Source organism: Chlorocebus sabaeus, chromosome 20, assembly GCF_047675955.1.
Source record: "Chlorocebus sabaeus isolate Y175 chromosome 20, mChlSab1.0.hap1, whole genome shotgun sequence".
Lineage (NCBI taxonomy): Eukaryota > Metazoa > Chordata > Mammalia > Primates > Cercopithecidae > Chlorocebus > Chlorocebus sabaeus.
The window spans coordinates 33543715-33571679 of record NC_132923.1 but is presented as its reverse complement, the minus strand read 5'-3'; the positions used below and the strand labels follow the sequence as shown (position 1 = coordinate 33571679).

The 27965-nt window shown below is 32.0% G+C and overlaps 1 protein-coding gene across 2 annotated transcripts in view; it reads right to left on the bottom strand.

The window, feature by feature from the left end:
* COL11A1 (collagen type XI alpha 1 chain) overlaps nucleotides 1–27965 on the bottom strand; it is a 218994-nt gene that overhangs the window by 176655 nt on the left and 14374 nt on the right. For both annotated transcript variants that reach the window (XM_007977793.3, XM_007977794.3), the window contains exons 2-4: nucleotides 17093–17260; nucleotides 12971–13184; nucleotides 8921–9083 (exon numbers count right to left, since the gene is read on the bottom strand). In XM_007977793.3, coding sequence (XP_007975984.1) covers nucleotides 8921–9083; nucleotides 12971–13184; nucleotides 17093–17260 — 545 coding nt within the window. The remainder of the gene's footprint in view (nucleotides 1–8920; nucleotides 9084–12970; nucleotides 13185–17092; nucleotides 17261–27965) is intronic.

Genomic DNA, 27965 nt, shown 5'->3' with positions numbered 1-27965 from the left:
TCAGGAAGAGTTTTAAAACAGCTATTATAACTCTCCTCCAAGAAGCAAGTGATATCCTATTGAAAACAGTGAAAATATAAGAGTACTTAGCAGCAAAGTAGAAACTTTAAAGAGTGAAGGCTTCCTAAATTTGTTGAAAAACATTCATTTACCGATGGAAGATGCTTAATAAACTCAAAACAGAATAAATTCAAACAATATTATGACACCATACTTCATAGTCAAACTACTGAAAAGCAAATAAAGGGAAAAAAGATCTTACTAGCAGCTAAAGTGGTACATCAAGCACATGATAACAACAATGTGAATGTGAACTGTGCATCAGAAACACAGGGGCCAGAGACAGTGGAACAACATTTTTACAGTGCTAAAATAGTAAAACCGTCAATCCAGAATTCTACTGTCAGTGAAAATATCCTTCTGTAATGAAGGCAAAAGAACAACATTCTCACATATAAGAAAACTCAAGAAATATATCAATAGCATATCTACTGTACAAGAGATGTTAAAGAAAACTTTTTAGACTGATGGAAAAGTGTATCCTAGAAAAATATGGAGCTTCAGAAATAAAAGATAAACAGAAATAACAAATATTTACTTAGATATAAAATTATATTTTTATCTTAAAAGCTTTAAAACATTTGATTCTTTAAAGCAAAAATCATAACATTTGGTGGTATGTTCAATATATATAGGTCTAATAAGTATGACAACTATGCTATACAGATCAGTATGACAAGGAGATGGAAAGGTTTCTACATTACATACATACAATGATATATTAGCAAGAAATACATCATAAAATTTTGGTACAAATTTTAAAATTCTTACAAAAATTCCTTCTTAAATAAAAAATATAGCAAAAATCCAACAGGTAAAACAAAATGGAATACTACAAAATATTCAAATAAACCCTCAGCACCAAAAAAAAAAAAAAAAAAAAAAAAAAAAGACTGGAAGTAGGAAAGCAAGAACAAAGAATCATAAAACAGAGAGTACAAAGAAAATACAAACAATAAGATGCAGACTTAAATCCAGCCATATCAATAACAAATCAATGGCATAATGTAAATTACATGTTATTAGTTTCATGACACCAATTAAAAGGCAGAAATATATAGACGGGATAAAAAAAAGACCCCCCCAATAACCTGACTCTAACAGGCACACTTTATGCAGATACATAATTTGAAAATAAATGGACATAAAAAATACATAGCATTCAAATTGTAGGTTAACAAGAAAAGCAGTGGCCGTTCTAATACCACATAAAGTAGACTTCAAGACAAAAAATACTAGTGGAGATAAAGACAAATATTTCATAATAAAATGTGACAAGCAGAAAGATCCAACAATGATAAATGTGCACGTGCCTGAGAATATCGTATAAGCAGCAAAAAATGGCAAAATGAAAAGGAAGATACACAATTCTACATTATGGTAGAAAATTTTAACACTCCTCAATGACTGATAGAACAAACAGACAAAAAAATATGAAAAGATCTAACTGACATTTATAAAAGTCCGCATCGAACAATTTCACAATGCTCTTAGTTTTTAAGGGCATTATTACATTAACTGAGACAGACTACATGTTAGACCATATATCAAATCTCAATATATCTAAATGGATTGAGATCATACCAGATTTATTCTCAGAAGACAACAGAATTAGACACCAATACCAAAAAACTAAGAGAAGGTCAAATATCTAGACATTAAACATCACTATATAATTATTGGGCTAGAAATAAATTAAAAAAGAAATTCAAAATTATTTTAACTAAATTACCATAAAAACTGACACAGTAAAAATTGTGGTATGCAGCTAAACCTGTGTTTAGAGAGAAATGTGTAATTTTAAATTTTTATACTGGGAAAAATAAATCTTGAAATAATAACCCTATATTTTGAGAGGCTAGATAATTTTTCATTTTCAAATTTATGATAGAAAAAAATAATTATGAAATATAAATGAATCTGTTAAGAGTGATAATTAACAGAGTCTGAAACTGGTTTGTTGAGAATACCAACAAAATTTTCAAGTACCTGTTCAAATTATTGATCTGGGGGAAAATAAAAATTATTAATATCAGGAATAAAAAGTAGTTTTCCGTAGAAAATTTAAAGACATTAAAATTTAAAACAATGAAATGCTACAAACAACTTTATATGAACAAATCCAACAACTTAGTTGAACTAGAAAAATTTATTGAAAAAATAAAACAACATAATCGACGCAACAAGAAACATAAAAACTAAATTAACCTGTATCGAGTAAAGAAATTGAATATGTTAAAACAATTTTAAAAAGAAAACAGGGCCTGAAATTTTCACTGCTTAATTCTATCCTGTATTCAAGAAGGAAATAACATCAGTAATATAAGAAAGTTTTCAGAAAATAGATGAGGAGAGATCACTGAGCAGATGAGTTTATGCCAGGATAAAGCTATCAAAACCTAACAAAGATATTATCAATATAGATATTCATAGACTAGTATACCTCATTAATATAGACTAAAAATTCTTAAAGATATTTTAGAAAATGAAATTTTATGTTATATTAATAAGATAATATACTACATGACTACAGAGGACTCTATATACATCTAAGGAATGAAAACTTGTTTCTAAATATTTGAAAATCAATCAATGTAATTCAGCTTACTAACAGGAAAAAAAACCCCTACATGATCATTTCAATAGGCGTAGAAGAAGCATTTTACAAAATTTAGTACATGTTCATGATAACAAATAAACTAAGACTAATCGTAAATTTCAAACTGATAAACAGCATCCAATGAAAACTTTCAGCCAACATCACACTTAATGCTGAAAGACTGAATTATTTTCCACATGAGGTCAGAAAAAAAAGTAAGAATACCTGCTTACACAAGTTATATTCAATATAATATAAATGCCATATTCAATATATATCCCATTGATTGGCATAAGATAAGAAAAACAAGTAAAAAGCATAAAAATAGAAAACTTGTGAAATGGTCCCTACTTTCAGATTATATAATTTTTTACATTAAAAAAAAAAAAAACCCTGAACTAATAAATGAATTTAACAAGGCTATAGGACAGAAGGTTAATACAAAAAATTGTGTTTTCTATATTAGCAAGAAAATATTCAAATATGAGATTAAAAACAAATTCATTTACTGTAGCACTAAGAAGAAAAATAGGTAGGAACAAATTAAATAAAAGATGTCCAAGACATTTACCTTGAAATCTAGAAAACATTGTAAAAAAATTAAACAAGACCAAAATAAATGGAGAGTTATACTATGTATAGGAAATAGAAAAACTCCACAATTTTTCAAAATTTCAATTCTCTTCATTATGATCTTTGACTTAAATGAAATCCCCATTAAAACTACAACTTTTTGTAGAAATTAATAAGCTTATTCTAACATGTGTGTAGAAATGAAAATGAGCCAAAATTAACTACAGCAATGTTTTACAAAGAATAAAAAGTAGGAGTATTTACCCACATGACTTAAAAACTTTCTGTAAAACTATAATAATCAAGATATTTTGGAGTTAGTAAAAAATAAATAAATGAATAAATAAAATAAGGTAGAGAGTTCAGTAATAGGTACACTAATTAGTAGTCAATTTCTGTTTTAAAGCCAAGACAATACAAATCATGAAAAGAAAGTCATTTCAGAAAAATGTGTTGAATGAACTGGATATCGTTATGTAGAAAACAGTGAATATTGACCTTTACCTTACATCATATGCAAATATTAACTCAAAATGGGACATGACCTATGTGCAAATCCTGAAACAACAACATTCTGATACTAAAAATAGAAGAAAATCTTTGTGATCTTGGAGTAAAAGTTTCTAAACTGATAAACTGAACTTTATCAAAATTAAAAGCATTTACACTTTGAAGGACGCCATTAAGAAAATTTAAAAAAAAAAAAAAGGCAAGTCACATACTGGAAAAAATATTTGCGAACATTTATCAGACAAAAAATCTATATACAGGATATTTGTAAAACTAAACTAACTCCTTAAACTAAAGACAAGTAGCTCCACTTTTTTAAATGGGCAAAAAATTTGAAAAGACACCTTACAAAACAGTATGCATCAATGGCCCACAAGCACCTGGCAAAATGCAAACATCATCAGTCAAGAGAGAAGTGCAAATTAAAACCACAATGTAACACTACAATACATCTAGCTAGAATGCCTAAAATGAAGAAGACTGAACATATCAGAGGTTGGCAAGGATATGTAACGACTGGAACTCTCATACATGCTGAAGAAGGTATAAAATGGTTAATGCCACTTTGAAAAATAGTTTGATAATTTTCTTTTTTGTGTGTTAAGCATGCATCTACCAAATAACCCATTCATTCCACATCTAGGTATTCAACCAAACAAAGCAAAATGTATACATGAATGTTCATAGTGGCTTAATAGAAGCCATAACCTGGAAGCAACACAAATGCCCACTAATAGGGTGAATGAATGAACACATTTTGGTTTAGCTATGTGTTAAAATCCTACTCAGCAAAACAATAATAATAACGATAATAATAAATACAAAAAATATTGTTAAATCTTAAGATCATTTTACTGAGTAAGAACTGAATTGTATGTTATATAAATAAGACAACATACTACATCACCAGTAGGGTCTATAGAACTCTAAGGATTGAAAAGTTGTTTTTAAATATTTGAAAAATCAATCAACGTAATTCAACATACTGTTAATAACAGGGAAAAGAAAAATGAGTTAAAATGAGTTAAGTTAAAATGAATGCATCCAGTATAATTCCATTTGTAAAAGTACCAAAAATGCTACAGTGATAAAAAGCTAATTAATGATTGTCTGGGGTTAGTATAGAAGAAGGAATGAATTATAAAAGGTGATGAGGAATCTGTTGGTTGAGATGGCAATGTTTATTTTCCTGATTATGATGATGGTTTCACAGTTGTATACATCAGTCACAACTGATCAAATGGTATACTTTTAATATTTGCAGTTTACTGTGATTCAGTTGTAACTCAATAAATTTAGAAAAAAATCACAAAAAGCATGAACTAAATGCATCTAGACTGGGGAAAGTGGATAAATGGAAAGGCTATCTCCATCTTATAACATTGTTCTATAGGAAAACTATGTCTAAAATTCAACTTTAAAGTGTGTATCTTGGATAATATATGCATTAAAAAGATATATGGACACCATAAAGCAATAATCAAACTCTTAATGGCTTTTGAGGTGGCTTTACTTTTGGCCATCTCAAAAGCCATCTCAAAAGAGTTTAATAATCTTACTTTTTTCAGGCCTTGTAGAATTATCAAATAGCATAGCTTTTATAAATTATTATTCATTGGTTTCTCCATAGAAAATTATATTCAAAATATTTTCTGAGTAGTTTGAAAAAATGCAAAATGTTCATCACAAAGCTTTTCTACTCAAATGGCCATCATGTGTCGTATTTTACTCATTGTTTCAATGAAATAAATAATCTCCCCGAAGATGGCTATTTGTTAAAAAAAATAAAAGGCCTGCAATAATCTGTTCTGATTATTTTTTAAAAAGAAAATAGAAATAACAATGTTTTGAAAACTTGAACAATGGCTATAACTTGCAATTTAGTAAAGAATTTTTCTTGAAGACTCCAAAAATAATTGTATTGATAATAAATACAAGCAATACAATTCTTCTAATTTAGTTTTCCTCACATCTTTGAATCTTATCAAGCAGGAAAAAAAATCAAGGCTATTGATTAGTGTTGGAAGGACTTTTTTTTTTTTTTTTTTTTTCGCTTTCATGGAAATATTAAGTCAGACCACGTTCCACTTATTAAGGTCTGTACTCAGGTGTTACCTCTGTCTAGAGGGGACAAATGTATCTAATCTCTACAAGGTACTTTGTAAAACTGCTGTAGCTCAGAAAAGAAGTACTGCATTTAGAACACAGACAGACGGACCCATGAGGACTTTTAGAAGACAGACAGAGGGACCAACGAGGAATTTAGACTGATAGATAGGTCACTGTTAGTCGCCCATGTCAAAAGAATTTGAAATGTCACCGTTGTAAAATCATAAGAAAAAGAAGTTATAATAATGTTTGTAAAAGTACACATTAATGGATAATTAAGTTAACAACATACAACCACATTTATATTACATATGTGTGTATGTGTATAAATCTATATATATTTATATTTATACTAGTATCTTAAAGATTGTACATACATTGGCTCATTTTTCTATAAGTCCTATGAGGAAGATTCTATTATATTTCCCATTTGAAACTGATATACAGTAATTATACAGAGAAGATTGAATATTAAGCTATATGCTGGGATTCAAAATCAGATTTTTGTCATCCCCAAATCAATTCATGTACTCACTCTGCTATGCTGAAATTATAAAATCTGAATTACGAGTCTATATGCTCATCTCGTGATGAGCATATGATGAGCATAATATGTAAACTATAATTGTTCAAACTTTAAAATCATCTTCAGCTTTGCTTTTATCTGTATAATGTTGAATTCTAAAAAGTCATTAGATTGGAACTCAAATATGACCATGTTTAATATTTTTTACCATAGTAGTACCATTCTATTAATGTAGGGTAGTGTATACATGAAATTACATATACTAAACAAATCTGCAACTAAATCTGACTTATACTATATCTGAAAAAGTGACATTTCTAGTTTTCAGACTAATAAATCACAGGTATTATATTATCTTCATCATCACAACTATTTATAAAACACTAACATAATGTATAGACAGTACAATTTCTATCTCCTATCATTTTTAGTTTAAATTCTATGTGTTTACTTGCAAAGAGTCATAAGTATATAGGTACTATAATATAAACCAAAAATAAAAGGAAATACATACTCGAATAAGTTTTTACGAAAAGATATATGAACATGAGGTAGAATGAACTAATTTTACAAAAGAGTGAGAATTTTAAATTCGGACTAAACATCTATATACTTGAATTACTTATTTTCTTCATGCTCTATTTTCAAGTAGAAAGAGACCAAATTGTTATTGAAATTTCATATATACATAAATAATATAATTAAGAAAGTAAGACCTGAATCTTATATCTGATGGCTATTTAAGTATATGAATTAGATAAACACTAAATTTCATCCAATTCAAAGATTTCTACTCTAAAGCCATCTCAATATTTTTATTAAGCAAAAATAGTTTCCCTCTGTAACTGGTCAAAGATTGTAAAAGATAAACCTGAGAGAGTAAGTTCTGTATTCATTAACATTTTATAAACTAACTACACTTAATAGTAAGTAAATGTTCTATTTAAAACTTCATAGGGTTTCATGAAACTCTAGGATGCAAAGCAGCTTAATAAACTTATTTTTCACTACTCATTGTCACATTCGCTAAAGGTTTCATTAAAGAATCCTTTCAACATTACTTTTCTTAATGTTTTAATAGTTTCTCCAACTAAAGAGCTGGAGTTACTCCAGGATTCAGAACGTGGCATATAGTATTACAAAGCTAAGAATCAATTTTTTAAAAAAGAAAGAAATTCCATTGATATTGTTCTTCTGTCTTACACATTTATGTTCCTGGAAAATAAGGTGTAGGTTACAAAAATAAATTATAATTTATTCATAATTCACATGAAACATATTTATAAATAGTTTTATTTTCAAAAGAAGGTTTTTCAAGACTATAAATTATATTAATATTTATTTATTCAATGACTAAATAATTGTTTATCATCATGTGCATGCAATCAATGTTAGATATTGGGAGATCCGAGAGTATATTTCCATTATATACTACTCAAATCAGTTTATCATTTACATAATCCAGCATGATATGGTAGTTTAAAATATTTTATGTAGTGTTAAAGGCTTAGGTACACACTAGTGGATAAAAGTCAGAAACAATAGCATCTCAAATAACATGGAACTTTCACAAATGTTAATTGTAATAAAAATTTTAAACAAAACTACACTGTAGGTTATATATATAAGTACAGGAGCGAAATAGTCTAGCTGATGCTCTGAATGAACGTTGTTCTGTTTATGAAAATACATACTGTCTGTATGTTTGTGTATATATATGTGTGTGTGTGTACACATGTGTATATGTATATTCACACATCATAAAATATAGCAAATCTCCAGGTGAAACTGTCTATTAATTTGTAATATATTACACAACTTTACTTCATTACACCTTGACAAAGAAATGACTCAAATTGTTTAAAAACAACCACCAAAATAATAAATAATGCCTGGAGAGTGCATCCTTTAATTGTGTCAGAATTCAGATCATTCATTCTTTTAAAAAACGACTAAATGAAAATTAAAGCATAAATTGCCATGTCCAATGATTGGAGAACTAAAAGAATGTGATTATCATAATTAGTGAAATATAATTAGATGGAAATATCTTACCATGATCTTTACATTATTTTTTAAAGTGATTTATAAACTTAAAATTTATATTTTGCAATATGATCTCTATTTTACCTTAAAAAACATTCACAAAGAACAGAGGAAGGCAAAACATATGACTTGTATATACATCTCTCTAAATTAACCTCCCATAGAATGAAAGGAAGAAAATGTTCTTTTCTGCAAAGAAAATAATACAAAGTACTAAGAGTTAAGCTGTTTGTCCTTTCCAGGAGAATAGCATGTCTGTGTTCAAATCAACCAATCCCTGTAAATGTTTCCCAGGCGTTACAGTCACCATTGTCTGGTCATTCTCTTACTGAAGAATAGAAAACATCACCACTATACTCACAGAGGAAGAAACTAGGTCACCCTTTAGAGTTTCAACTTTGCTTTATAACATATTGCTATAAAGCAGTATTTTTACTGTTGTTAACCCAGTTCATTTGATTTGTCAATATTCAGCTTAGAGTTTGATTTATTTTTACCTCAAAAACTTCTTCATCCAAAATCCTTGTTCCAAAAACCGTGATTCCATTGGTATCAACAATTGCTCTCTCACTTCTATCAAGTGGTTTCGTGGTTTTCTTCTTACAATCAACAATCATTGTCACAGTTTTCTTCTCCACGCTGATTGCTACCCGATGCCACCTAAAAAAGACAAGTAATTCTTTTGTAAGCTTCAAAAAAACAGTGGTTGCCAAAGCAGTATTCACATTAAAATACTGTGCATTTTAAATTATAAAAATGAATTGAAATCATACAAAAAATGTAGGCTCATTTATTAAGCAGCCGGTTAACAGGTGACTACTTACTCTTTACCCAACAGTGCTAGGTACTCAAAGGGACACAAGCAGCATAAAATGCACAGTAGAATTAGCTGTCTGTGCTGATAAGGAAGTGCCCATCCTTTGCTTCACTTTGTGTTGTAGTTACAAAAGCTTAATCTCACTGTGTCCTGATGAAGGTATTTGATAGAGATTAGGGTGGGATATGGGGTAAGTAATAGTTTCCAAGTACGTAAATGCTTTCTTCCAAAGTGGAATTCCATTTAAAAAAAAATCTGCTCTAATGATCCCCTGAGATTGACTGTAAAAGGGTATGTCTACTAATTGAATGAGTGCTCCATCTAGAGCAAGTCAACGTCCTAATTGTAAAACACAATGTGCTTCTCTGTCTTTATTCACATTTATTTCAAGTGCTTTCATTATTTTCCCACTTTAATTTCAAGACAGTTATAGATCACTACTGTAGGCAGGATCCAAGACTGAGACACAATATCTTTCTTCTTTCCAGGGTTGGCAGGAAGTGGAAAACTGAAAGAAAACATAGTCAACACATGTGTGGAATGAGAGTCTCAATTCACTCTGCAGCTACTGCTCCAACTAATTCAGCGCAGTGATGACAGGCTTGGCTGGGGAGACACGGCCAGCTCTTTGGAAACGCACATTCCCTAACCATACTGTAAAATGGTGGGTTTTATTAACAATGTATGGTGCTAACATAAACCATTAAATGAAGCCCACTCAGATTCTGCAAGCCAGTCTGGTTTGTATTTTATATTTTTTCCAAATGAAAAGTGCTAGATTAATATTCCAGAAGTGTCTAGGACTAGATCCATAAAATAAAATACCCAAAAAGTTGCAGGAGCCTTCCTAAAATGTCTGTTTCATGTGACTTGGCATGGTGACCAAGTGTATTTCCATATACACTTAATCTTTGGTCTTTCCACTAGAACATTCAACTGGCATAGGTGTCTGCTTGGTATGAATTGAGCAAAGATTTATACAAGGAGATACTTAATAGAGTGAGAGTAAAATTTACACATACTTCATGCCAAGAAATCTGCATCTTCACTTACACCATTCCCAGTATTATAGGTATGTGCTTTTCATTAACAGAAAATAAAAACAATTTCAATAATTAAAATTGATTAGAACTCTAAACTTGATATTTGTGTTTAATTAATGTAGGCTGTGATAATGATGTCATAATCATGGTATAATATATAATATCCAAATACTAAATTAACATTTAGCCTTAGAGGCATTCTTAATTATTCTCTTTTTCTCATACTACACACTCCTATAGTCAGAAAATTCTATCAGTTCATAAATTCAAAAGTATAAACAGAATCCATTGTGTCTCAACTTAGTCCAAGCTGCATCTCTCACAGCTAGACTCCTAACTGACCTCTGCTTCTACTCTTATGCAACCAGAACCACCTTTTAAAAATATAAGTCAGATCAAGGGTTTGCATTCTTAAAAACTACCAAATACAATACTCACAGTAAAAACTGAAGCCCTTACTCAGCTTCATATGAGGGTCCCCTAGCCTTCTATAACCTCATGAGTTCAGATGCTCCCTGGACTCCCGGCATCCCAACCACAAGGATGTCTTTTTATTGCCCCTTGCACAGGTTCTTCACTCTGGAAGAATTGTTCTTTCTCCATATCCCTACATGGCTATACTCTCACTTCCTTTGTGATTTTGCTTAATGCAACCTCATCAAAAAAATATGAGTAAAACCTCATGTTTTACTTTAAGGATTCATTCATATTAAACTGCCCTATCTAAAATAGTACACTCTACATTTCCTACCTTGATTTATTTTCATTCACAGAACTATCAGCACTTCACATATTTAAGCTCCAGGAGTGGAGGAACTTCACCTGGGTTGTTCATTGCTACAACTGCTGTGCTCTACAGACTACCAGCCAAGTGGTGGCTAATAGATAAGTACGTATGGAATGAATGTTCATTCATGATGAATGTCATGATTGTTCTTGAAAAAAATCAGACTATGCTTAAATACCAATATTTTTGCATCTAAATTACTATGTCAGTTGAGCTCCACAAATATGTCACATTTTAACAGTCTCAAGTAAAAGTATAGGACCTATCTAGCACACAGTAAGCATTTAACAAATTGTTATTGAAGGCATATATGAATGAAAAAAATGAATACTACTAGGTATGAATTATATTCAATATATTATCAAGATAATATTTTACTACTGTGATATATGTAAATATAACTTCTTGTTCTGTTTGATAATCAATTAAAAATATTTATTGAACATCCTCCATTTTTTTGTTTTTATTTGTTCATGTTTTCCTTTAAGGATTTATTCATATTAAACACTGTCTGTTAGTTTTCGATAGAATGTGGTCTGGGCTGCAATAAATTGAAGTTTTTTTTTTCTTTTTTTCAGTTAGGAAAGTAGGATTAAGGAAAAATAAGGTGTGAATAATAAGATAAGTTCAAAATATTTTCTACAATTACCAAATATAGACTAAACTCTTAGTATGGAGTTTGCTAACAGTCAAAAAATGAAACACAATGTGCTATTATATCTAATTTGTTCATAGGATAATAATGTAAATTAGTTGTAAAAGCCTGCTTTTTTTTTGTTTTTTGTTTTTTGTTTTTTTGTAACACTGAGACTTGAGAGTTTCTCTGTGGTCCTGACAAAAATGTAATGAGTGTCAATGAGCACTGCTACTTCCTTCTTACATCTCTGACCAAATGTGCTATTTCGGATGAAGTTTTTTTAGAGGTCTGGATTCAGTGATAAAATATCGAGTAAACTTAATAAGCATAAATTTCTATTTAACTGCTCCATAAGTGAAAGGGAATGACCACTATGCATAATTCAGAATTCGGCATGATTTGCAAAGGAGCGCAGTGCGAGCCTGACTTCCTGAGTTCAAACCCCATCTCTATCACTCTCCAACTATATGACTTAGGCAAGTTACTTAAACTCTCTGAGCCTCAGTTCCCTTACCAGTAAAATTAGTTTATTAACATTACTTTCTTAAAGGAATCAATAGGACTAAATGAGTTAACAGTGTATAAAGAGCTTAGCACGTGGCACATATCAGTACTCTATAATGCTTCCTCTGATCTCCAGTATTATTAGTAAAACGCAAGTCGAATTAGATCATTCTTCTGCTCAAAAAGCCTCCAGTAACTTCCTGTTTCACTCAGAGTACAATCCAAAGTGCTTACAACCTCCTACAATGTGTTATACCATCTGGCCTCCCTCTGCTTCTCCATCCTCATCATCCCACTCTTCTCCTGCCATGCTGGTATCCTTGATATTGCTTGGAACAAATTGTCCACACCCTGGAATCAGAGACTGTATTTGCTTCCTGCTTCTCCTGGAACACTAGGCTTTTAATTATCAGCATGGCAAGCACTCCACCTTTTTTACATATCACTTTCTTAGTGGGATTTGGCTTGATCTCACTTCTTAAAACCGTACCCACCCCACTGCCACACCCTGTCCTCTTTACTGCTCTCTTTTTCTTTCTCACTTATTATCACCTGCTATACTATTTATTAGTGATTTATTTTGAAAGCATTGTTGTTTCCCTGTACATACTATAAATTATGTCTTTATGTATTTTTTGCTCATTTATTTATCACCAGCCACTGGAAAAACTGTATCATACTTCATAAATATTTGTTAAATGACTGAATAAAAATAATGACATCAGCATAGTTAAAACATTGTATTATTTTGTGACTTACTTCCCATCAGCGATGTTAACAGTTCTGAAGAGGGGATAGTCTTCTGGGGCAGGTTTTCCAGTGTGGTCTTCAAACAGAAAAACAGGTGATCTTCCAACCTCAACACCAATTTGCTGAATACCATGTTCATTATATATAGATAAAAGGAAAGACTGAATTCCTTTTTTTGGTTTCACTGTAAATAATATTGAAAAGTCTTCTGGAAAAGGTCCACCTGAGAAGAAAAGGCCAAAGAGTTAGAAATTTCCAATGTCCAATTTCTACATTGTTCCTAGATCACTGTAGTATTTTTGAACTTTCTACATGGCCTTTATAAATCGACTAACTTTGAATAGTAAACAGATTAATAAATAAATAGGGGTCCTCTATTAAGGTTTCTCTTCAATTTTTATCCAAGCTATAGTCAAACTTTAAAGCCACTCACTTAAAGTACTTAAAGCACAATGGCTATATGAAATTAAATTTGATTTAGGCAACGGGATCATGATACCAGTAAATATCAAACACATAGCCAGCACTCTTAAAACACTTATTTAAGTACTAATTTTGGCATAAAGTTCGTATGTTTTGGCTTTGTCTAGTCTCTAGCCATACATTCCCGTTTTAAAGAAGCATTGTAATGACCCAATTTATAAACGTATTATTTTTGTTGTTTCTTTAAAAGCTTCAGAGTTTTCTATTAGTTCTTAATATGAAACAAGGCAGTTTCACTGCATATTGGTTCTTATTAAAGAAGTGTATGTCATTATGAGCCAGAACTATAAGGGTAATTGACTAACTTGATTTTAAATTCAAGAAGGCAGACTCCGTTTTTCTTTCTTTCTCTCAATCATGTGCCAAATATCTAGCATACAATCTGATCTACATTGGTACTTACTAAACATTTGTTAAACAAATACATCATTTAAACAATTATCCTAAGTATATCTCAAATAATTAAGTAAAGAATACTTATATTTTTATAAAACACTGCATGTTAAGTTGTGGGTTTTATTTTTCAAAATAGTTTTACAAATATATCTTATTTGATCCTCTTACTACTCTGGCATATAAATAAAGCAAGCATTATTATCTGAGAAATGAGACGCTTTCAGTTTAAAAGTTGTCCTTTTGCAAAACCATTGTGTATGTGCATGTGTAATCCACAATATCTAGCCCAATATCAAGACCTTCCTTTTTCAATCCATTCATTCCAAATTCTATTACAGGCAGTAGTATACATCTATAAAAGAAACATGAATATGTCTCTCTTGGATTCAAGTTCAAACAATTGTAGATCAGCAATTCTACCACCAAGAATGTATGTGGAGAGGATGCATATGTGTAAACGTATTATGCTTTCAAATCACCAAACCACTATTTATAATAGTAAAATTTTAAAATAAGCTGCAATGATTGAAACTGGTTAAATAAAATACGAATATGTATGTAATAGAATCTTATGAAGCCACGTAGTAGAAAGATGTTTTATGAAGTGGAAATTATTAAAATGTATTACAAAAGAAAAAACAGCAAGAGGCTTTAATACATTTTTATGCTATAAATGTATGCATAGAGTAGTTAACTGGAAAACAGTACAGTATCTCAATTGAAAGTTCTGAATCTTGTCAGATCATTTGGCTCAAATCCCAGCCCTACCACATCCAAATAGGATTACATTTAACTAAAAAGCATTTACAAAGCAAAAGAAAAAATTAACAAATCAAGAGACAACCTATAGAACAGGAGAAAATATCTGCAAACTATGCATCTGAGAAGGGGTTAATATTAAAAACATATAAAGAACTCAACTCAATAGAAAAAAAATAATCCAATTAAAAATGGGCAAGATGTCTGAATAAACATATCTCAAAGAAGACATACAAATGGCTAATGGGTATATAAAAAAATGGTTCAACATCATTAATCATTAGGAAATGTAAATCAAAACCACAATGAGCTATTACTCCACTCCAGTGTGAATGACAACTATCAAAAAGTCAAAAGATAAGTGTCGGTGAAGGTGTAGAGAAAAGGGAACAGTTTCATACTATTGGTAAAAATGTAAATTAATACATCCATATAGAAAATAGTAAAAAGTTTCCTCAAAACATTAGAGCTAGTGCCATCAATCCCACTACTGAGTATACATACAAAGGAAATGAAATCAGTATGTCAAAAACATATGCACTCCTATGTTATATCATCCACTAATCCTACTACTGGTTATATGCGCCAAGTAAATGACATCAGTATGTTGAAAGGATATCTGCAGTCCAATATTTATTGCAACATTATTCGTAATAGTCAATATATGGAATCAACACACCATCTCCTAGCCATGTGCTCTTGATAAATAAAATCCTACTTGCCCTTCCTATCCATTGACTGGCCTAATAATTTAATCTGTCTCATGGAACTATTGTGGAAATTATATGAGACTGTATCATAAAGAAAGCAGTCAGATAATGTTGATTATATAGCTTTTATCACTTAAATATATAGTATTAAAATTAATTATATAAAATTAATGGTTTTAAATAACTACCACATTGGAATGCAGAACACACTGACCCTGAGATAATGAGCCAAAGTATAAAAATTATAACCTGTAATCTGAGTATTTCTAAAGGTTTTTAATTGGTATATTTTTCTATGTTTTCCTCTCTTCAAAATTCCCATCCCTTTATCTATTAAGGATGTTTTCGGAAATGCAGCAGAGTGCACATAAATAGAAAAAGCAACTTACCTTTTTACTTTTAATTTTTTAATTCTATTTTTAAAGTATTTTATGAATTTAATAATCTTTTTAATTTTTTTATTTTCAAAGTCGGAAAAAAAGTTCATTTCATTCTTTATATTTTCAGTTTGTTCTTGTTCACCACAAAGTATGGCAAAACAGAAAATATATTGGAAGAATCAGTGAACAATCAAAATAAATGTATTTCAAAATATTTTAAAATGTCCTTCCATGAAAAGTGTACTGTGCTGTTTTGTAACGTTTAAATCCCTTGATTTATATTTGTTTCCTCTTGTTAGAAAATAGTTTCATATGAAGATAGGAAACTCAAATTTTCTCAAGCAGAGATAATATAGGATAATATGAAGAATTTAAATGAGAAATTGCTGCCGGGAAGATCCCAAAGTTCCAGAAAGGACCATTTGATAACATATAAAATATATGGAGCAGAACAAACCTAGATTATATATTGACCACAATGTAACTTGGTCAACTCAGAGAGCCTCTGTGAAATTCAATTTCCTCCTCTGTTAAATAAGGATGAGAACACCCGTCAATCAACCAATCATAGATAACTGGTATGTATCAAATGGAGGCAAGCACAGTTAAGAAGTTACCTGCTCTGAAAATATGAGGCTCAAAAATTGTCATTTCACCACTCAATTCCCTTTCTCCACATTATCATGATTTCTAGATAATTAGTGTTATTAGGTCAATTAGTGCTCTCATGGAAGGAAAAACAAATATTTAGCAAGTACTTTTCAGTACCATTATGAAAAACTGCCAGCTGACATTTAAAAAAAAAACCCTCTAGTTTCAGTAGAGGTAACTGTGAGATGTGACTAAATTTTCTTATATTTTAGATAAGAACAACATGCAAAAATAAAGCAAAATTATTTGCAAAAAAAAAGTATCTCTTTCAACAGAAACATTTACCTTAATGTTTGGAAAATCTGCACTAAGTATGTTTAAATCCAAATGCCCATTAAATTAACTGAGGTAGTCATTAAGGGGAAAGATTCCCTCCTATACCCTAGTCATGATGAATAACCTCTATATGATTACATGTAGAAATAGGCTAGATATAAAATCCAGTCTCCATATATTATGTTCTAACAAAGTAATGAATTACTAAATGTTCAAATAAGCATATTTTCACACAAATGTGATTGTGCTGAATTACGATTGGCAATTATTAAATTATTTGTTATTTTCATTACATTACTTTGGTGACCACAAAGTATTTGGTGTCTGATATATGAAAGAATTGCATTTTACCATATAATTGGGCATTATCTAACCTGATAAAAATACTAATTAGTAAGGAAATACTAAAAGTAGTAGTAGTGGTAGGAACAAAAGTAGTAATAATTTTAGTAGTAATAATAATAAAGTAAACATACCTGGAAATAACTGTTTTGTTGGGGCACTGAGTTGTGCTTGCTTTGAAACTCTGTAAGCAGTATCTGAGCCTTTAGAATTCTTTCTGTTTGTGCAAAACCCCGTTGTTTTTGATATTCCCTCTGGAGAATTGTGAAAATCTAGTGCTTTTAGTACATCAACTGGAGCAGCTGAAAAATAAGCAAACAATAAAAAAAAAAAACTAGAACTGAACAACTATCTGATATAACAATGAGTATTTTTAACACAGGATAGTATGTCATTTCATACCTTGAATCTATTTATCACTTGCCATGCTTCCCTAACATTTAGGTGGGAGTTTGGGGAGTGGGGCAGCAGGTAGTAATATAAACCATAACAACATTCTCAAATTCAAAATATCTCAAATCTGTAATCAAATTTTGGTTAAGCAACACAGAAGGGGTGTGTGTGTGTGTGTGTGTGTGTGTGTGCACGCGCACGTGTGTGTATACAGGCATGTGTGCATCTGGAATTTAAAATTTCCTGTATATGAATTTATAAACATTCATATGTATCTTGATTATAATTCATAAAATATTTAATAATTCCAAGTAATAACATTATGTAGAATTCAAGTGAAAGCTAGCATTTGTATTTCATTTTCTAACAGAGTTACTAATAAACTATTCATAATCTAAACAGAGGTGATTTTGAAGATTCAAATTACAATGAATATTATATAAACACTGTAAAATGTGCACCTACTTAGTCATTTTGTACACACAAAGAGCAGTTGAAAGAAAGGTGTTAAAAAAATAGGTGACACAATACAATGCCTTTTTTAGTCCTTTCCTTTGTTAATTATTTACAAATTATATACAGGTACAAATGCATGTGCACAAAGGTTTATGTATCTATCTATATGTAATTTATTGATTTTTATTCTCTCAACTTACCAGTTACTTCATGGATATTACTACATACTTCATGATTTAGACTGTAAGTCCCTAAAGATGAATAATTTAGTAATTGTGCCCCTCCACATTTTTATGTAGCCTTAGATTATGTAATACTAGGTTATTTGTCAGTGGAAGCATAAATTTCCCAAATCTAATTCATTCCAGGTACTTGTAGCTACTCTGAAGTGGTCAATATAGTATATGTTTGGAAACTTAAACTTTCCTTTGTAAGTATGATCCATTTATATAAACAGCTTTATTGGGCTATAATTCACATACCATACAAAACATCCATTTAAAAGGGTACAGTGGGTTTTGGCATATTATACTATTATTATTTTTAATTGTGATCAATACATATAACATTAAATTTGACATTTTAGGTTTTTTAAGTGTATAATTCAGTAGCATTAATTACACTCACAATATTGTACAACTATCATTCTTATCTATTTCTGAAAATTTTTCATCAACCCAAACAAACTTCATCACCATTATGCTATAACTCCTCCTTCCTTCCACCTCCTAACCCCTGACAACTTCTTATATACTTTCTGTCTCTAGTTCCTCATTCGAAAAATTTCATTTAAGTGAACTCATACAGAAGTGCCATATGACCCAGCAATTCCACTCCCATGTATATGCCCAAAATAATTGAAAGCTGGGACTCAACTAAATATTTGAACACCAATGTTCACTACAGCATTATTCACAAGAGCCAAAAGGTGGAAACAATCCAAGTTTCTTTCAACAGATGAATGGATTAACCAAAAGTAGTCTGTATGATGAAATACTATCCAGCCATAAAAAAGATGGCTGATACATGACACAACATGGATTAACCTTCAAATAGCACACTACATGAAATATGCCACTTAGAAAAAAAAAAAAAACACTTTATCATTTTTAGATCTTCAAGTTCTCTGGTCCATAATTACATATCTATTTAGGTCACTAAACAAGTCAGGACATGAATAATGCAGTTCAAGTATTGTTATAAAAACAGACTTTAGAACCCATATTACTCAATGTATAGTAAGTCCTCACTTAACGTCCTCGATAAGCTCTTGCAAACTTCGACTTTAAGCAATTGAACTTTAATGAAACCAATTTGACCGTAGGCTAATTGATATAAACCAAAGTTAAGTTCCTACAGTCTATTTCCAGTCACAAAAAACACCACCAAACTTCTAAATAAAGACTGAAAACACTTTTCATATTGAACATTGAACTAAATGTGAGCTATACATACACTTAAGAACGATTAATGAAAACAAAATAATTATTTATCCAATTTTTGGTGAATCAATGAATGACGGTGGTCACAGTAGGGCTGGGTTAAATTAAGGTATTGTAAGCAGCATGTCCTCCCACATGCAGTTCAGAATCAATCACAAATATGATGAGCTCTGGGTGCTTCTGTACTGCATTATTTATCATGTGCATTTGGATAATTATGGTATAGTTTATACATGTATATTTGACAATAATTTGTATTCATTCATTAATTTGTTCATTCATTTTCTAACCTGCTTATCCCAGTTCAGGGCCCCAGATGGTTGGAGCCCAACCCAAACATTCAAGACACAGGGTGGGAACCAGCCCTGGACAAGACACCATCTCATGGTAGGACAAACATACTCACTCAACCAGACTGCGACCATTTAGAGACAGCAATTCTCTGTACACATTTTGGGGATATGGAAGGAAACCAGAGTGCCCAGTGAAATCCCATGCAGACATAGGGAGAACACGTAATTGCCACATAGTGGCCCTGACTGGGAACGGATTTTTTTTTTTTCTTATCAACACTATAACTAAACGAGTTGAACAAAACAACATTATTTGAGTACTTGCTTGACTTACATTCTACTAGCTTCATACCTGTATTCAAAAACAAGCAAAATATTCAGAGTAGACCATATGCTGGCCAAATAGCATTCAGCATGCCTGAGATACAAAATTATAATGGTGTTCAAGAACATTTTTTTTGCACTAGTCCTGCTTGACTATGTTTTTAGGCCAATAGGATATCTGTTATTTATGTGTTCTTTTCTCTTACCTCATAACTAAGAAAATGATAATCATAATAACTGCCAGGGAGAGCCTAATATGGGCCAGTCGCTAGACTAAGTTCTTTACAGGGATTAACCCTCACAAACCATATGTTCTTATCCCTCCTGTGCAGAGAGAGATTTGAGAACCAGAGAGCAAACTAAGATTATTCTTAACATCTGTGTAAATACCAACTCTAGGCTCCTTCCACTTCACCACTCAAACTGCTATACCCCAAAATAAAAACTCTGCAAAAAAAACTTAAAACATACATATAATATGTTAATGTCATTTGAGCCGGCTAATTGATTCCTGATGTTCATATTTATTTTAAACTAAACTCATTACTTGTTCTAGTAAATAAATGACTCTGAAGAACAATGTTTCTGAAAACTACAGCATTTTATCTGCTTAAATTATCTCATCTTTTTGCTCTGAAGCCATTCTCCAAAGTAGAACTGAATAAAGACTTGAGGATAGACATGAACACATCTATGAAGGCTGTAATCTTCCTGGAAAAAAAAAAAAAAAAAAAAAAAAAGAATGCATCCCCACTGTCATAGTCACAATTGGACAGAGGTAAATAACACATAAAATGGACCGCAAAGTCTATAATATATCTTTTAACATCATGACTTTCTCCAAGTGTACACACCTCAAAAAACAATACAAGTAGAGACATATAATAAAGGTTTCAACCAAGCTTTTTCTTTTTCCAAAAAGTCATCTCAAGTTACAACAAAGTAAAACTTCACTAATTAAGTCCTTAAGATCATTTTATTTCAAGTGAACTAAATAATGAATTAAACTACTTTGAAATTCTGACTGTTATTTGATCTCATAATCCTCATACACATTGCATTTAATAAATTGTCATTAAATGGATTCTACTGTTTTATACACATACATACATATATGTTGGAAAGCTATTCTTTGTATTTTGCTAGCTTTCAAAGATTAAAAGAAGTAATTTTATGGCTAAATATGATATATGAAAAAAGTAAAATTTTCATATTCAAAGTAATTATTAAAAGACCTTAATATTTTAATTATCTCTATGTTACCAACTGCTGGCACAAATCACGTTTATGCAATTCAGATGTATCCAATTCAGCACAATGTTTTGTTCAATTATGTTCTCCTGTCCTTTATTGAATAGCTACAGGTTTATTAAATGGGAGAATAGAATATCCAAGCCCATGTGCTACTAAAATAGCCATTTAACTGGGTTCCATACTTTTTCCCATCAATCTTCATTCCACCAGTTTGATTAAGCTTCCAAAAATCCATGTCTCATGTCACTCTTCTGCTTAAATTCCTTCAAAGAACCCCACTGACTCTCAGATGATTTCCACTTTCCTTGAATATACAATTTGGATATCTGGACACTCCAACTTATCCTACCACTCTAATCTCACTGAATGTACAGTCTTATCTCTGATGAGTCCCTAATTCTGTCCTCATTCAGTTTTCTAGCCATACTAAACTCAGTCTTTCCAGAATCCACCATGTTCTCTGGCTTGCTTCTGGGCCTTTATAAATCCTACTCTCTGTTTCAAACACTTCACTCCACCTCACCTGAAGGAGTAGAAGAATATATCTGATAATGCATTTTCTGCAGAAAACATTCTCTATCTCCCAAAGCTGGGTTAGATCCGCTCACCTCTGTTATAGCACCTTTCACACTTGTTTTTAATTATTTGCCTTGTCTTTGCCAATTTTTGCAAACTAGAAAGGAACAGGTATACACACACAACACACACAGACTACATAAAATGTTGGTTGAATGTGAAACACGATAATGTGAAAATATATGGAAGGAACTTCCTCTGAAATACTCAGGCTATCTAGCGTCGAAACAAATTTTTTTTAGGTCCTAATATGTACTTTTTATTGTATTCTATTGACCTCTTAAACACCCCCACTCTTTCACTGATCCATTTGATCCCAAGTCTTTGATCCTTTCTCCTTGTTGTTGCCTTCAGCATCCATATAGATTATTGATGTAACATCTCACAATACTTTGATTGTTTCATCTCTAATTCCTTCTCTAAGCTTCTTTGCACACTTCCATAACTAGCAGTGAACAGCAGCATTACAATGATAAAGGTAAGACTGCTTCTTAAGTCCCCCCCTCTCTCTTGGCATCTGTGTGACTTGGACAGATTACTTAACTACTCCGGGTCTCCGTTTCTATATCAGTACAATGAGAATAACACAAATATTTACTTCAAAGAGTTTTTGTCAGAACTAAATTGGTTTTTGTAACAATACCTTAGAATGTTGGTGGAGGAATCTATGCCTATGGGCTAAGATCTCCTTGCCGCCTATTTTTATATGGCACATGATACAAGAATAATTGTACATTTTACATGGTTGAAAAAATCAAAGGATAACATTTTGTGACACATGAAAACTATATGAAATTTCAGCTTTCATAAATAAAGTTTTTATTGGAATATAGCCACACCCATTCATTTATATATTGTCCATAGCTGGTTTTGTACTGCAACAGAGTTGTGTAGCTGTAACAGAGATTGTGTGCTCACAATAGCTAAAATATCTACTACCTAGCTCTTTTAAGCTGAGTCCCAAGGGATAAACAGGAGTTCCTCAGTGAAGAAGAGAAGGAAAGAAACAGCACATATGGTAGCACAGATACAAAGAGAGTAAAGAGTTCAAGGAAACCACCCATGCTTGCCCAAGGAGACATCAACACTAAGCAAATTTAGCTCTCCAGATGCAATGCACCATGGCTGCTGAGGACCACTGGAGAAAAATCATATCTTCATCATGCGTTCACTGCCGCAAACTCCAAGAGCCATCTACTTGCCCACCCTTAACTTTTATTACTAGAACTGGAATAACTTTCAGTTTCTAAAATGTACCTTGTTGTCTTTATCTGTAGATTTTTTCTATTCCTTCCTCAAGGGTTAAGGACAGTTGACTTATTTTTCAATCCTGTCAATAGAATCATCTGGAGAGTTTTTAAAACCTATGAATGCCTGGAACCCACCCCAGAGCTAATAAAGTAGAATGATTGGGTACAGACATCCATATTTTCTGAGTTTCCCAGGTAAGTCCAATGTGCGGCCAGGGTTGAAACTTGATGGCTTCAGACCTAGTCAACCTTTTGGTGTAAACATAAGCATGCCTTATTCTAGGAGATTTATTCTTAGCCCTTCCAGGAGGATAATGTGACCTCTTTATATGATCCCAGTGTCTTGTATTTCCCCTTAGATCACCTTACATTATTTTGTTTACTTGCTTAATTATGTCTTTGACTCTAGGCTATATGTTCTCAGGCACCACATCTGTCTAAATTATGGTCATGATTTTCTTGTTATATACTCACATCAGTTAATATTTCTCTCTCTCTGTTAAGCATGGAATTTATTGTTTAACATCTGCCTCCCTTGATACACTGTAAACCCGCTGACAGTGAACATCAGTGCTATTGATATTCACTATTAAATTGCAAAGACATCGCAGCTGAAGCACAGTATATAATCAATAGATAAATGTTTAATGGATGAATAAATTAGTAGCTACAACCTGTCTCATAGTCGAAGCATTTTTCCTACCAATCTGAGACAGGAAAGGAAGAGGATTGGAAGTGACCTTTACCAAGAACCTGAAGAAGTTTCCAAGTTTGTTTGTTGCCATTGTTTGATTCAGGTGTGGCAAGAATATTGGTGTGAAGCAGTGCGGTGGCTCACACCTGTGATCCCAGCACTTTGGGAGGCCAAAGTGGGTGGATCATGAGGTCAGGAGTTCAAGTCCAGCCTGGCCAACATGGTGAAACCTTGTCTCTACTAAAAATACAAAAATTAGCCTGGCATACTGGTGCACACCTGTAATCCCAGCTACTCCAAAGGCTGAGGCAGGGGAATTTCTTGAACCTGGGAGGCGGAGGTTTCAGTGAGCCGAGATCACGCCACTGCACTCTAGCCTGGGACAGGGCGAGGCTTTGTCTCAGAAAAAAAAAAAAAAAAAAAAAAAAAAGGCCTTCCTAATGTAGATACTTTCCCAACTTCTTGAGAGTCACTTATTCTTACCCTGTACCTTACATCACAGACTATATACAAGGCATACCACTATGGAACTAATAAAAATAAAATAATACAGAAGAAAATTCTCAGCCATCTTCCACTCAGTCAAAAAACCAGTATTGCTACTATGAGCATGTGGTAGTGAGATGTAGGACTCACAAAAGAGAAAAGGACAGAAAATTGATTATTTCTTGTAATTTTCCTACTACTAATATTCTGCCATATTTCAAAATCATGATGGTTCTTAAGAAACAGCCTAAAAACTGGGACATGCTGAGCATATAAACAACAATTAATAACTAGTTTCCACAGTAAGAAATGCCCAATAACTAACCCAAATTCAGCAGTCATTAATTCTATGACTTTGGATAAGCTATTTACCTCTCCAAGACTTAGTTTTCTCAATTTAGCCTCATTTTGAGAATTAAGTGCTATAAAGAATTTTAAACTTAGAATGGTGTCTAATACATAATATATATTCAGTAAAAATATTATCTAAAATTATTATTCCCTGAAAATGTCTACCTTTTTGAACATCTTTAATGCTTCCAATGAACACCATCCGCATTTCCCTAGAGCTATAATTAAACTGATTCCTGTTATCTGCTTCCTCAGACTACCTTGAGAAGGTTCTCTGCAGTTGAGTAGAATACTAAACAGTTTTCATCTGTAAATGTCCATTCAAAATCATCCATAAAAATTAGGTACTTCTTAGCAATCTCTTCAGCATGTTCATATGTTATTTCAGATACAAACAACCTCGGGAGGTTTCCTGGAATTTAGCTTATGCAACCAAATAGATCTTAAATCTATATTTTCATGCTCAGCATTTCATTACCCCCTATAGTGCAAACTGACATTAATACACTGATATCATTAGCATTTTTCTCTTTTCATTATTTTTTTCCTTACATTGCATGGAAATTGATATAACTATAGCTTAAACACAGAAGGCCTGATATAAGCTATTTACTAAAGATTTAAAAATGTAATATTGTAGACCCTTTTCTCTGACACTATTCTTTCATTTATTTTAAATACATATATTCCACATAACAATCATGAATTATATACGAACATAAAATATTGGAAAATTAAGCACATTGACCTAAATACTCCCATATTTGAAAATATATAGAAGTTCGTATTCAAATGATGATGTGACACAAATAATGCCAATAAAAATTACATAAACTTCTTACCCTCAGCAGAACCCTTTTTGGATGAAATTACCAGATGTTTGATTTGTATGTTACAATCTAATCTTTGTAGTCAACACAAGTGCAAAATTAAAGAAATGAACTAAATACATTAGTAAACTGTAAGATTATATATGAAGCCCTTACAGTTGTATAGTTTACATTAATTAGTACAGGACATGGGAAGTGTTCCGTAATATTATTTAGAGTTCAATTTTCCCCAAAGGGTTCTATAATCAACTAAGATGCGTTGTCACTAATAATGCTCTGTTTACTTAATCTATTTCTCCACGTGTACACTAATATACACACAAATACTACAAATAAACAAATGTATACAAACTGGGTATTTCATATTCAAACAGTGAAGAGCACCAAACTGAGAATGACATAAGAAAGAAACATAAATCAGTAACCTGGAATTTTAGGAATTTTAGTGTTAATTTCATCAAAACAAGCACTTAACAAGCCCATTAGTACTACCTTCTCAGAAAATAGAAATCCAATTTGCAAATGTAAATATACTTTCTTACAATTCCAGGAAAATTCCAATTTAAAACAAAATCAACTGCATAGTAAAAATCATAATTAGAAAGGTCAAGAAACATACAGAGTAAAATATTCTGAAGTGCAATTAATGAAAAAGTGTGATTTCCAGCAAAATCAACTGTATCAGCATCCCATTGTGGCCTGTTTATAATTCTAACCTATTTAGGGATTGGGAGAAATACAGTTGACCCTGAACAATACTATTTTGAAATGTATAGGTCCGGTTATCTGTGAATTTGTTTCAATACACAAATTTAAAATTTAAAAAAACATTTTTGGAGATTTGTGACAATTTGAGAAACCTTCCAGATGAACAAAGTAGCCTAAAAATATCAAAAACATTAAGAAAAACTTAAGTATGCCAGGAATGCACAAAATATATGTAGATACAAGTCTTTTATGGTTTACAACCACAAAATAGAGACAAAGTATAAGAAGTCAAAATTTGTCAAATCTTATGCACACAAACACAGATCATACATGGCACCATTATACATGGCACCATTCATAGTGGAGAGAAATGTAAACAAATGTAAAGATGCAGCAATAAATCAAAACTGAATAAGATTAGCTGTAGTGCATACTGTATACTGTAATCATTTGTTAGCTACCTCTTGTTGCTATTATGGTGAGCCGAACTGTGGCAAGTATCTGCTTAAATATCATCTCTACATGAGCAGCGGATCTCTCTAGGAAATTATCTATCTCTGTAAAAAGTGATCTCTCAGGGTTCTCGTGTCCTTTTCATCATGTTTAGTGCAATATTGTAAACCTTGAAAAGCACCAGGGAACCTATCCGAAGTGCCACTAATGTTTTACATACTCCCAAGAAGCAGAGAAAAGTCCACACACACACACACACACACACACACACACACACAAAGTTGAATTGCTTGATATCTACTGTAGATTGAGGTCTGCTGTGGTTGCCTGCCATTTCAAGATAAATGAGTCCAGCCTAAGGATCATTGTTTAAATTTAAAAAATTTAAAAAGAAAGAAAAGAAAAGAAATCTATGAATCTGTCACTGCATCTATGCCAGTAATTTGCAAAAGTCTCACAGTTTTGCAAAGCATCTTTTTAAAAAATCTTATATTGAAAATGCAGCTTTATGTGGGTGACGGGGGCTATGAGAAAGCCGTTATGTAAGTATGAAGTTCAATATGATTCAAGAAAAAGTGAAGTTTTTATATGACAACTTAAAGCAAAAGCAAGGTTAAGAATCTAAAGCTGAAGAATTTAATGCCAACAAAGGGTCGTTTGATAATTTTAGAAAGAGGTCTGGCTTTAAAAATGTCAAGATAACAGGAGAAGCAGCTTTCGTTGATGAACAGGGAGCAAACCATTTCCCAGATATCACTAAGAACACCACTGAGGAGAAAGGATACCTGCCTGAACAGGTTTTTTCATGCATATGAAACAGCCCTATTCCGGGGAAAAAAAAATTCCACAAAGGATATTTACTAGGAAGGAAGAAGAGCAAGCACCAAGATTTAAGGTAAGAAGAAATAGGCTAATTCTACTGCTGTGCAAAATCAGTCAGGTTTATGAGGAGGGCAGTCCTTATCTATAAAGTTACTAACTCCAAGCCTTGAAAGGAAAAGATAAACACCAACGCCTGCCTTTCAGTAGTACAACAAGAAGACTTGGACAAGAACTCTTTTTCTGGAGTGGTTCCATCAATATTTTGTCCTTGAAGTCGGAAAATATATTGCCAGTAAGAAACTGCCTTTTAAAGTTCTTTTGATATTGGACAATGCCCCTGGCCACCCATAACCCCATGAATTCAGTGACAAAGGTGTTCAAGCGGCCTACTTGTCCTCAAATAGATCTCTAATTCAACCTCTGTGTCACAGGGTAATAAGGATCTTTAAGGCTCACTCACATGGTACTCTATGGAAAACACTGTCAAAGCTTTGGAAGAGAACCCTGATAGAAAGAACATCATGGAAGTCTGGAAGGGTTTCACCATTGAAGATGTCATCATTGTTACAGAGAAAGCCTTGAAAGCCATCAAGCCTGAAACAATAAATTCCTCCTGAAGAAAACTGTGGCCATATGTTATCTATGGCTTCACAGGACTTGCAGCAGAGCAAATCA